At 39.2% G+C, this 12,331-nt stretch overlaps 1 protein-coding gene across 1 annotated transcript; it reads right to left on the bottom strand.

The window, feature by feature from the left end:
* Nucleotides 1-3,173: 3,173 nt before the first annotated feature.
* BDKRB1 (bradykinin receptor B1) lies at nucleotides 3,174-8,648 on the bottom strand. The gene is made up of 2 exons (XM_079309577.1): nucleotides 8,491-8,648; nucleotides 3,174-5,944 (listed from the first exon to the last, which is right to left on the bottom strand). The coding sequence occupies exon 2, from the start codon at nucleotides 5,888-5,890 to the stop codon at nucleotides 4,805-4,807; it is 1,086 nt and encodes a 361-aa protein (XP_079165703.1). The 5' UTR covers nucleotides 5,891-5,944; nucleotides 8,491-8,648; the 3' UTR covers nucleotides 3,174-4,804.
* Nucleotides 8,649-12,331: the final 3,683 nt, after the last annotated feature.

Genomic DNA, 12,331 nt, shown 5'->3' with positions numbered 1-12,331 from the left:
CAGAGGGATTTGCTTTGCAGGAGCATTTCAAATTCCCTCATGAAAAGGAAAAGAACAAACCCAAGCCAAACTGCTCTTGCGTGGTCCAGTCCCAGGATGTGTGTTTCCATCTGTTCTTTGAGCTCCCAGAGTAGGATTTCTTCTGAAACCCCAGTTTTTCTCATCTGTCCTCCTGACAGACCCAAAGCCCTGCCCTGCTCTTCTGTGATGAAGGTGTTTTGACAAATCTTTTCCAGTGATCAAAAGGAGTGTCTATTCATTGTCAGGAGTTCTACTGTGCTACAAGGAAAGGGTGCTATTTCTTCCTGCATTTTTGATAATGACAATATTCTCCCTATCTTCTCTTATTTTATAATGTCTTCTAATGTTTTCAGTTGTGATCAAGCATGATTATTGGACTCATTTCCTTCTAGACAATCTTACTGAAACTAATTTTTCACTTTAATTATATGCTGTCTCAAAGATTTCTTAGTGTCAAATTCAAGGCAGTATTGTGTTATCAATACCACTGTTTTTATCTAATATGCAGGATGGATGATTTAATTTCTTGAGGGTATTGTTTGGTTTACATAAGTGAGTTCCTCTACTACATAAGGCAGGGTGATACAAGGCTAAATCAGAAGTGGATAAATTGCAATGTTGGAAATTCAAAGCTTAGTCATAGGACCATAAGACTGTATTATAACTCATACCCTAAAGGAGACCACACTGAGATTCCAGGGACAGTCTTAGGTCAAATATTTCTTGGCCCTTGGATGTTTGATTTCCTAAACTCAAATTTTTTAAACTTCTTTTAGTGTTTTCAATCCTGATAGAAATTTTTTTAGGGAATGCAATATTCCAAATACCATCCTGAGATATCTACTGCTTCTTCCCTTTTTTTACACTTTGCTCTGACCTCCTTGCTATCAGGTCCCAATTCTGTTCCAGCTCATTGTCAAAGTCATTTCACTTTCACATGCACATTGCTGTCCCCTGGTCCCGCCAGTCTCTTCTCTCAATGTTTTCTTTTGGTCACTGTGACCTCCCTGCTTGTCCCCACACTCCAGCATTGGGAAGATGCTGACAGAGGCACTGGTGGGTTATTTCTTCTCTTGCCTCAGCCTGTTCCTCAGTTTCCTGACTCCCAGTCTCTAATCAGGTATTTCTCTGTTCTCCTTTAAACTCCACCCATTTCCCCAGTTTGACTTGGTCCTTGGTGCAGCTTTTGTCACTTGTTCCTGTCCTGTTGCTGGGAGTGCACCAAGAGCTCACTGGGACAATGAATGAGCAGTTTCTTTGACACCCTCCACCCCTGACCCAGTGAAGTGGGTCCTGTTGCTCTGTGACCAGATCTCCCGGGAAACTCTGTCACAGGCAACTGCAGAGGTGTAAACATCTCTGTGAGGATTTGACTGCTGGAATCTGTAGTACCTGTGACCTGTGAGCAAAGGGTCACCATTTTTACTTGATGGGTCAACATTTTTACTTGATGAGGTAGGACTTTGAGCCCATTTAGTCCATGACTTTGGGCTCCATCTGTTCTGGTGGTCACTCAGTACAGGAGTAGTGTTGTGTTCCTTGGAGTTACTGGGCACCAAAACCAGCTCAGGTCTGGTCCCTGATGTAATCAAACTTCTTCTTGTAAGGCCTCTCCTCCACTGATATAGGTGGTTTCTAATTCCTGTAACATGCAACTAAAATCACAGCTTACAACAATTTAAAGGCACATCCATTCCAATCTCCACCCTTGGCCTTTTTTGGACCAGGTTATCTGGTTTAACATTGCAATGAACTCCTCCTCCTGACCCCAGCCTGGCTGCAACAAGGGGTTCCCCCTGATGTGCACCATTAATATAGTCTACATCATCATCCTCCTCCATGGGCTGCAGGGGCACACTGCTCCACCATGGGCTGGATGGGAATCCCTGCTTTCCCTGCTCCAGCAGGGGTTCCCACCACAGGAGACAGTCCTCCTTGAATTCTCCAGTGTGGGTCCTTCTCAAGGGCTGCAGTTTTTCATTAACTGCTCCAGTGTGGGTCCCCCATAAGATCACAGGTCCTGCCATAAAGCCAACTCCAGCAGAGGCATCTCACAGGGTCATGCCCCATTCTCCTTCAGGCATCCACCTGCTCTAGCCTGGGGTCCTCCAAGGGCTGCAGGTGAATCTCTGCTCCATCAGGGGCTCATCCACACCCATTCAACTCAAGATCACACTGGCTTTCCTCCAGCCTGTCCAGTACAGCAGCACAGGAACAGCAGCAGTGTCCTGGCCACTGCCAGCCCAGCAGCATCACTGTGGCTGTCACCAGAACCTTCCTGGGCACACTTCAGTCAGGGGAGAGCAGCACAGCTCCACAGCAAGAAGTGGCCACTAATGAGAACCAGACTCTAACACACAGTCAGAAATGCATATGATTGCAGGCATTCATACTGGAGAGCAAATACATTGACTTGCAAGACCCTGTTTAGTGGTTTAAAGCAGTATTTAATCTACAGATGGTTTTCCAGTTGAACATATAAAAGAAGCAGTGTTTTCATGAAAGTCCTTGTCACTTGTTCTGGATGGAAACAGGAAGTTTTCCATTAAATTCAGATTTCATACTGATTTTCAAACTATTATCTCATAGCCTAAATATGCCACCACACTCAAGAAATGTTTTTCCTTTATTTGTGTACATTGCATAACATGGACAAGTGTTAGTCAGACAAGACAAGATATTTTCCCCTTTAAAGGTCCTCATCTGTAGTGGGAAAATGGAACTTCTGATTCTGCACCTTTTTCATTATTTCAGTCTCTCCTCTCCTCTCCTCTCCTCTCCTCTCCTCTCCTCTCCTCTCCTCTCCTCTCCTCTCCTCTCCTCTCCTCTCCTCTCCTCTCCTCTCCTCTCCTCTCCTCTCCTCTCCTCTCCTCTCCTCTCCTCTCCTCTCCTCTCTCTCCTCTCCTCTCCTCTCCTCTCCTCTCCTCTCCTCTCCTCTCCTCTCCTCTCCTCTCCTCTCCTCTCCTCTCCTCTCCTCTCCTCTCCTCTCCTCTCCTCTCCTCTCCTCTCCTCTCCTCTCCTCTCCTCTCCTCTCCTCTCCTCTCCTCTCCTCTCCTCTCCTCTCCTCTCCTCTCCTCTCCTCTCCTCTCCTCTTTCTCCTTTCTCCTTTCTCCTTTCTCCTTTCTTTTTTCCCTTTTTTTCCCCCAGAAAATATCTCTGCTTGGAAGTTCTTTGAATTCAAGATTCAGCTGGGGATGTGTTAAACAGATGCAGCATTCAACAATTTACAATAGATGGAAATTAGGAATTTTATTTCAGATGAGTCAGGGGACTTCCGATGCTGTTGTTACTACTGGTGTTTAAGCCTGATATTTATTTTAAAAACATCTGTCACAGAAAGAGTGGAAGCAGCAAACCTATGAGAGATTCTTCCTCTCTGATCCCTTAATCCACCCTTAATTCTTAAACCATCATTGCAGGAAGATAAGTCATCACAAGGCTTCCACTGTTCAGATTTTAAAAGTTCGAAAGAATAATCAAAAATTAACACAAATCTTACTGCAATGAAGTTGAATAGGCAGATTTCTATAATCAAATAAGAGATTAATTACATATTCAAAATGGAAACACTAAAAAGAAGCACAGAAAATGCAGTGCTGTTACAGTGAGTACAAGACTGAACAGACTTTACAATGAGTAGTTAAATGAATTGTTACAGAAATTATGTGTCTGGATGTTTCCCTTCTGCAACAATGTCTTTCTGGCTGAAAAGGCTGCACTATCTTCTTCCATGTCTGTACATACACATAATTTTAGAGTTATGGAAACAGATATCCGTTGCCTTACATCTACTCTGCCATTGTAGCTGTGATGGAAAAGAAGTTTTCTTCTACTACCAGAGTTTGTGTTCTCGTAGCAACATAGATTTTTTAATCACAGAACTATATATTTGTTCTTCCTCAAAGGAATGGGGAGAAAGAGATAAAATATAAAAATAAATATAAGAAAGAACAAGACTATGAAGTAAAATGTTATGTAGTTTATTAATTTTGATTCATAAAAATATAAATATCCAAAGAATTGCCTCAAAACAATACAGTATCAATGGCCATCATAGATATATTCACATACAAAAATAAAAAGGATCTTTACAGTACTTGATGAGCAATTTTGTAGTACTTTACTGGATCAGCAAAAGTCAGCTTTTGAGGAGGCTACTGTGTTACCTTGCATTTTTTTGCAATTTATGTACCCTGTCTTTTTGTTACATCATCTTATACAATAGTTATGCACTCTATATAATTAAAGTGCACAAAAAAATAAAAATTCTCTATATCTTACTGTGAACATGCAAACCAGCTAAAAGATTGTTCAAAATAACCAAAGTTAGTCTATACCTGCTCAAGTGCATTTATCAGCCAAAGATTAAGCTCATATTTGCTCTGCAATACCTGTTGCAGTTTTCTGAATAGTGTTATAGGTGATATAGCAGCTGTCATCAACAGATACCATGCAGCAAAACATTCAGCTAGCTTATGGCTTTCTGCAAAGAAGCCAGATTTCTGGTATTTTGTCAAAAAGTTTTCTTTTAAGCCACTGTTAATAGGTAAGACAGGTTAGATCATTTGGTATAAAATTCTGGTATCGCATGTTATGCATTTGATGGATAACACAGAATTAGAAAAGCAAACCTGAGGAAAAATAAGCAGTCAACCAAGTGATTTACTTTAATAGATGATTAGCTTTGTCTGTGAGGCCAGAACAGAGCATTTAATATTAATTTTTAATGCCATTTTCAGTGACATAAGTTGAAATATCAAAATGAAGATGGAACTGAGAACCATTATGTTAAACTACTCTTGACTGGAAGCACTTTGAAATTTGAAGACATTTCTTTGAAAGATACCCATCTCAAAGGAAATCCACAGGGAATAAACTGTGAAAAAACTTCTAAAGCCTTTTGCCTGAAGTATTTCCCAACAAAGACATAAATCACGGGGTTAATGCAGCTGTTGGTGGTAGCCAACATAAAAGAAAACTGCTCCCCAAAGTTGATAAATTCCTCCCAGAAGCAGCCTTTGATCACTTCTCTATGGAATAACATATCAAGGAATGCAAAAAAATGGTGAGGAGTCCAGCAGAAAAGGAACATCAGTACCACAGTGAAGATCAGCCTGGTTGCCTTTGTGCCTTTGTGCCACTTGCAACCCTTTGCTCCGAGCGCTCTTCGTGCCTTTGCTGTTTTTTGTAGGGACCGAATGGTGGAGAAATTGAGGAAGGTGATTGCTGAGGATGGCAGCAGGAACCCCACCACGTTGAGTACCAGGCTCTCAGCTGTTTGCCACCACGGGGTGGGGAAGTCCAAAGTGCACGCTGTAATATTCCACTGGGGAAAGTCTTTCACCGTCCTGAACATGAAAGCTGGGATGCTCAGAAGGATGCAAAAGAACCAGATGAGCAAACAGATCCTTTTGGTCATAGCTTTGCTCCATGTCTCTCTGTGGTTCAAGGTATGGACAAAAGTCAGATAGCGGTCCACGCTGACGGCCACGAGCAAGTAGATGCTGGTGTACATGTTCAGGGTGATGGAGGCACTGATGCTGCTGCACAGGAAAGTGCCAAATGGCCAGTTAAACTCATTACTGATGTTCTCTGCCCAGAAAGGGAGGCACACGAGGAAGATAAGATCAGCAACAGCCAGGTTCATAAGGTAGATTTCAGCTATCTTCAGGGGGCCTTTGTGCAGTGAATAAATGGAGAGAACAAACACGTTTCCAAGCATACCAATAACACAGACAGTGTTGAGGTATTTGGGTACTATACAGTACACGAGGTTCCACCAGTTTTCCAGCTCTGGGCAAACAGTTGAGTTACTCTGATTTTCACTGTTGTTCGAGGAGAGAATATTCAGTAGAGGAGTTTCAGTCATTCTTTAAAAAATTCGGAAGTGAACAGGAGATGTCTTTGAAATGAGAGAAAATGACTGCAAAAGAGAAATATAAAAATGCAAAAGTTGCCTCCCGTGAGTGGTGTAACAAACATTGAACTGCTGCAAATTCTTTATTAGTCCTTACTGATTATTACAGTCTTGATCAATCCATACTTAATATGTGCAGCAATGGCAAATGTTCCCACTATTAGCAAGGATAGAATTTCCTCTACATCCCATGAAGTTTCCTCTCCTTGCTTCAATTGTTTAAAGTAGCACAGAGGAGGGAAAGTGACAAATCAGTGTAAGTAGTTCTGTACATCTCCTCTAGACACAAATATGGGAGAATTCTGTCTCCCAGAGTAGTGGAAGATATGCTGGTGACACAAAGCCAGTTTTGCATCCTTCCCTGCACTTTCTCTTACTCTTATTTACCATGCTATGTACATTATTATATTACTGCATTATATACTGTATTATATATAAATTAATATATTATTATATTCTGTTATCCTGCTGAAGCAGGATCATTCCTGTTTTTCTGAACTGGGAAAGCTGCTTACTCTCACTTGCAACCTGATCTTTGCATTGTTTTGTTCCTTCTCATTTCCTCCCACCCTGAATTTTGGGTTCAAATTTGCTATTAGATTAGACAGCTTACTGCCTTCAAACATCAGCAGTTGGAATAATAAAACATAGACTCCTCTAAAATATTATGCTAAAAATCATGCCTGGAGGGAAGGCTTCTGCAGCTCTAAATTTACAGCACTCTTCTCCAGTTCAAAAGTTTAATTTGAGCTCAGCTGGAGAGAGGCTGTCCCATGCTCCAAAGTACTTAGTCCATCAGAGCATTGGCAATACCTTTATTTCTTTCTGGTAACTCCATGTGAGATCATGCAGGAGTAAGAACTTATCCTCCATGAAAATCCACTGGACTTTCTGTCAGAGATCCACTGTCAGAGCTGCCTCCTGCTTCATTCTGGTGCTGCCACGCATGATGATAGTACCTGGATTCTGGTTTTTACAGGCATTCAGTCTCAGAACTTTATAGCAAGTTATTATTGAGCCTGTTCTGCCATCTGACATTTCAGTATTTCATATGCAAGTGGAGCATGTCAATCACAAAAACAGATTTACTTGAAAAAATCAATATTTTTCAATCAGTGATTCTAAATGTTGACTTTCTGCTGTAGCTATTTAACTCTGCCCTTTCAGTTTCTGTATTTTACACCTAGGAGACAGCTAATGATGGAATTTCTGAAGAAAGAATTTAGGACCATCATTCATCTCTTTTACACATATGTACAGCTTCAGTGATGTCTGTATATGAGCACTTTGCAGTGCCAATTTTTGGGGTGCCTCTAGGAATAAGTTAAGTATTTCACATCAGGCTATCTGCTACTAATACAAAGAACATTTTTCATCACTGCAGAATTAGGTGAGCAGCAAAGTTATATCTGAGTTCATAAACTCATTCAAGCTGGCAGCCTTAACGGGGAGCTGAGCTACAATCCAAGTTAGCACAACCCCCTGAATTTCCCTCACAACAGTCTGAATGTTACCCAGTTCACAGACCTCTCATGCAAATTAAGATAACTTGAGAGGATCTAAAACTACAGATAAAATACATATAGCAAATACATGGCTGATTAGCATCAAAGAGCTCTTTGTGAGGCAGCAGAAATCAAATGCTGTTACAGCAGGAGATTGGCTGAGGCATGAGAGAACAATAGCAGGAAATCTGTAACTTCATATTTAAAAAATAATGTAGATGACACATAAAAGTTAAACCTAAACAGAATTATTTATTTTACTAAATATAGAATAAAAAGAAATGCTTATTGTCCTTGCTTGCCCTTTTCCTGGCCACTTCTTGCTATCAGTTTATGCCAGTCACTCTGCACACTTCAGACATGATCTCTCAGCTGAGATGCAAATTCATTCATGATGGGCTCAGCTAAAAACATCAGGAAGTTTTATTTTTCATGGCAACTCAGATTTCATTCACAGCTAAATCCAAATTCTTGTTCAGCTAGCAATGGTACCTGAGGATTCTGTAGAGTTTTTCATTGCAAAAATTTCTTCATAGTCTAATAATCAGTGTCTGAGCACTACCACAAACCTTTTATAAATTGAGCTCCAAATGTTCTCTTGACAGAAAATTCACATTTCTGTAAGTATTTTGAAGTATTAAGTACTAATGTGTATCATTACTAATTATCCATTGCATAATTAATGGTCAATTAGCCACATGAGTGGTTTTCAATTTCTGTCCTTAACATATTCCAGTCATCTTTTATACAAATAATGACTATTTTTTTTCTTACTTTGAACTGGTTTCTGATGAATTTCTATGCACAGTGCATCTATTACCCTTTTTACTATTAATACTGATTAGCCAGTTAGACCAATTAGGTAAAATATATTGTGGCTTTTCACATAAACTAATACTGACCTTCAGAATTACTTTTGTGGTGAAAAAGAAAGGGAAAGTCTTACTAGACTGCACAGATCAGAACTGAGAGCACAAAAGATTATTTTTTAGATAAAATATAGAAATTATTTTAATAAAAATAATACAGTTAAAAAGATAGGCATACCTACTCCTTGTCCTTCCTGGCAATCCAGTCAAAGTTTCAAATTCGTAAACAGTTGATAAACAGCAGTACAGAGGTTACTGAGAAAATTCAAAGATGCATCCTGAGGCACAACTGAGCAACTGAGGGCTGTCCTGAGTGTTTTGTTGGCCACAGACCATGTGTGTGATGTTATATTTTGGAAGAAAGCCATAGGATTTTTTTCAAACTTTCCCAAATGTCAGCGGTAGTAATTTTTCAAGACATGAAATATTTCATTCTCATTGTGACACAATACAAGCCATATGTCATGACTATTGTCGTCCTTTGACCACTAATTAAAGCTCTCAAATTGTCCTTGGCAATTAAAAGTTCCATTGTGTGAATGTCTGTAAAAATAATAACTTCATTAACAGCTCTGAATTGCCTTCTCTGTGCCAATGCTCACAGGGACAAACTTAGAACTAGGTTTTTCTTGTGTTGAGAGCTCCTTTCCCTGCTAGACATGAGGGAAAACCATGCCAAGGAGCTGGGGGTAGAGCAGTACAGATAGGTGGGAATGGCTGCTGAAACATGAACCATGCTAAACCCCATTTCCATTCCTTTGGAAGAGCACTGGTTTTTGTATCCCACTATAGGTGTCCAGAGCATGAATGTCTGTGAATATTACTTCTCAGTAATATTCATGATGACTGATGTATTTTCTCAGGCTTGCACCCAAGTAAGCTTCTTACTTTTCTGATTACTTTCTGGGACCAAATAGACGGAGAGTAGTTGTTTATAAATTATTTTAAACTTTTTCATTCTGATTGTCCACTGGTTTAGAGCAATATTCTAAAAAGATAATATCTTGCATCTCAGACTTTACATGCAAATCTGTCCTAAGTATAGCCATGTAAACAATGTGGGTTTTCAATTAAAACAAACAAACAAACAAAACAATGAGAAATTATCAAGGGATTGAAATGCTAATTACTTATATGAAAACATTCTTCTCATTGGCTACTTAACCAACACATGCACCATCTATCTCAATTTTTATTAAATTGTGTCCATTTTTGTTTGATAAGTAAGTTAAAATGAAAAGGCAGGGGAGGCTGAATGGTGATACCTTATTATGAGCTTCCCTATCATGAAAAATGCTTCTCTTCCAAATTTTTATTCATTAAAGGATAGTAAATTAGTTATGGAAACAGTGCTACAATTGCTAAACAAAAAATGTTCCAGTTAGCACCATCACAATGGAGAAAACTCTAAATGGCTCAAGATTTATTTATTTATTTTTAAAATATCTTGTAAAATTTGTGAATTACACATTATGCAAGCAATCCTAACAAATTGCAGGCGAAAAATCTTGAAACAACCCATCTCACACTGACTCATAAAGGTAAGTGCAATATGACAGGAGGTCTTCGTCACAGGCTTTCCAAAGTGTCCTCTTTGCTTACATTACTGCATTTCCGTGTTTAAGTGATTTTTTCCATAATGAAGGACATTTGAGCAATAACAAGAAGTTTGGAATTCTTCCTTGCTTGGACATGAATCTCTAGGATCTGCCAAGTTCCACATTTACTCACAGACTGGATAAAAAACTGCAGCTGCCTCTAAAATTTATATGACAAATAACAAGTCTGACAAAAACTTGGGATCAAAATACTGGTTTTTCAAATCCAACTTCTCTTTGCAAATCTAGTTTCTTGTTTTTTTGTTGTTTTTCATTGCTATATTTGGAACATTTTTCAGTAATGGAGAGTGATTCAAAATTGGAAGTCTATGCATTTAGTAGAAAAAGTGAATAGGCACTGCAATAGCTCCAGCATTTAAAGATCTTTGAACAAATCTACAGAAGAAGTTGCAACATTATACTGAAAAGGGATTCAATTTATGATGTCTTTACAACTTCATTCCTTGTTTCAACTTATAGAAAGTATATGAAGAATATTTCAAATTTTGCACAGAGGTAATGGACCATGAATTGAAGGAATGTGAAGGATAAGTTTAAAAATATCTGTAAGAGTCAATAGTTAAGGTTTTTTACCATAAAAAACCTGTCTGTCTATTGGCATCTTCAGCTCAGGATACTCACAGCAAGTTGGTTTGTTTTAAGCTTGAATGATCTTCAGTAACACTGTCTAGGCACACTTTCCTGCACAAAATAAACACTTTCTAGAGCTGCATAAGAGTTTACAAATGCTTAGACTCTCTGATCAGAATGATTAAACAAACATGTTGATGAACTTAGAGGTCAGACTCTTTGCTTAATTATCACACACATTACAAGGTAGACAAATGTCAAAAATCCCAAAGGTCTCCAAAGTTTTGGCTCTTGGTCCAACAGTTCAGCCATTAAAAATCTTCCTTTTAAGGTTGCTGGAGCCTTTAATGATTGGGACAAAAATATATTTTTGGATCAGTATGTTTTAATGATTTCATTTTATTTATTGAAATGTTTGGCAAATCAGCTTAATTATCTACTATATCATTTGTTCTGAAACAGCAGGAAAGGTTTTTAATATTACCTTTTGCTGTAAAACTCTTTGTTCAGCTTAGTTGGATTTCATCACATATACTATAGAAATTGTTAAGGAGAGCTTAAACTCTGGTGCAGTTATTTACAATTCCCAAAGAATGATCCTGGTACCACCAGTGTGATGATAATCAAGCCCTACTGACTACAGTTTGCAGAGCTTAAAAGAGCAGAATATGAAGGAGCCAATGTGGATTGAAAAACCAGCAACGTACAGATGGAAGAATGGAATGGAAAGATAATTTAATGGCTAAAGGCTCCTTAGGGATTTGGGAGACCTGAATCAAGATCTTAACTCCTCCACTGAAACCTTGTCTAAAAAGAGCAAACTTCTCCTGTCTGCAGCGAGTACCAGAGGGTTTGTGGCAGCTTTTAAACTCTCAATTTTTCAAGTGAAGCCAATAATCCACTTTAAAAAAGAGAGTGGAGAAATGAGAATGATTCCTGCCTGTAAACACTGATGGTCAGAATTATCATCTGGCTGTTGATGTCCTTGCCATGCCCCTGGTCATGGCCCCACCTCTGCCAGGCTGAATAGGGAGTCAGCTCTTTGCTTGGCCAAATTCTTTATAACAGCTGTGGCAAGCTCAGTAAAAGAGAAGATGAGAGCAGAGGTAAGAGGGGGGCAAGATAAAGAAGAATAAAAAGATATGATTACTCTTTTGCATCTTCAGCTCTGAAATTCTCAGGATGAGGTCTGATATCATTTTACCAAAAATCCTTCTCATATTTTGTCATGTTTCTCTAAGAACAGAACAGAGCCAAGTGTGACTGTAAATTGTCAGTAGGTCAGATGTAGCTTGGATGTTGCACTTTATTTCTTGGGGGTTTTTTTGTTGCGTGTATAAATGGTGCATGTGAATACCACAAACGTTTCATCACACTGCAGAGTCAGTAAAATGGGAATTGAACAGCCTCTGAGCTGATACTCTCTGTTCTCTGATGTGCAGAAGCTGCTGCAGGGGCTTTCCATTGTTGCTGGTGTCTGCATAGAACCTTGAGCTATCAGCAGGCAGAGAAAAGCTACCAAAAATATTTCAGTACCCTTAGCTGCCTTAATCCTGATTGAAACTTCCAAAGGCTCCAGAGTGGTCAGCAGCACTAGAAATGGGCCTTGAAAAGAAAGAGCTCAAAGTAGCTAAAATTCTCTTGTTTCAGCTCACTTTCCTCTGGTGTAATGGGAAGTGAGGTAAGCATCTGGAACAGTTGTGCTTCTGGCAAATCATTCCTTAGTAACAGGATACAGGCTAGAGAAGAAAATGCCAGGAAATCACATTTCTCAAAGTACTTTATTTTATTTTGTACATGCTCACTTGATAGCAAAAAAAAAGTGCCCAT

This window comes from Erithacus rubecula (genome assembly GCF_903797595.1).
Source record: "Erithacus rubecula genome assembly, chromosome: 6".
In the NCBI taxonomy this organism is placed as follows: Eukaryota; Metazoa; Chordata; class Aves; order Passeriformes; family Muscicapidae; genus Erithacus; species Erithacus rubecula.
The sequence above is the reverse complement of the archived record's forward strand: the minus strand, read 5'-3'. Positions and strand labels throughout refer to the sequence as shown.

Bases quoted from the DNA above. Each gene is read 5' to 3' on its own strand.
- BDKRB1 (XM_079309577.1), bottom strand. From the start codon at position 5,890: ATGACTGAAACTCCTCTACTGAATATTCTCTCCTCGAACAACAGTGAA.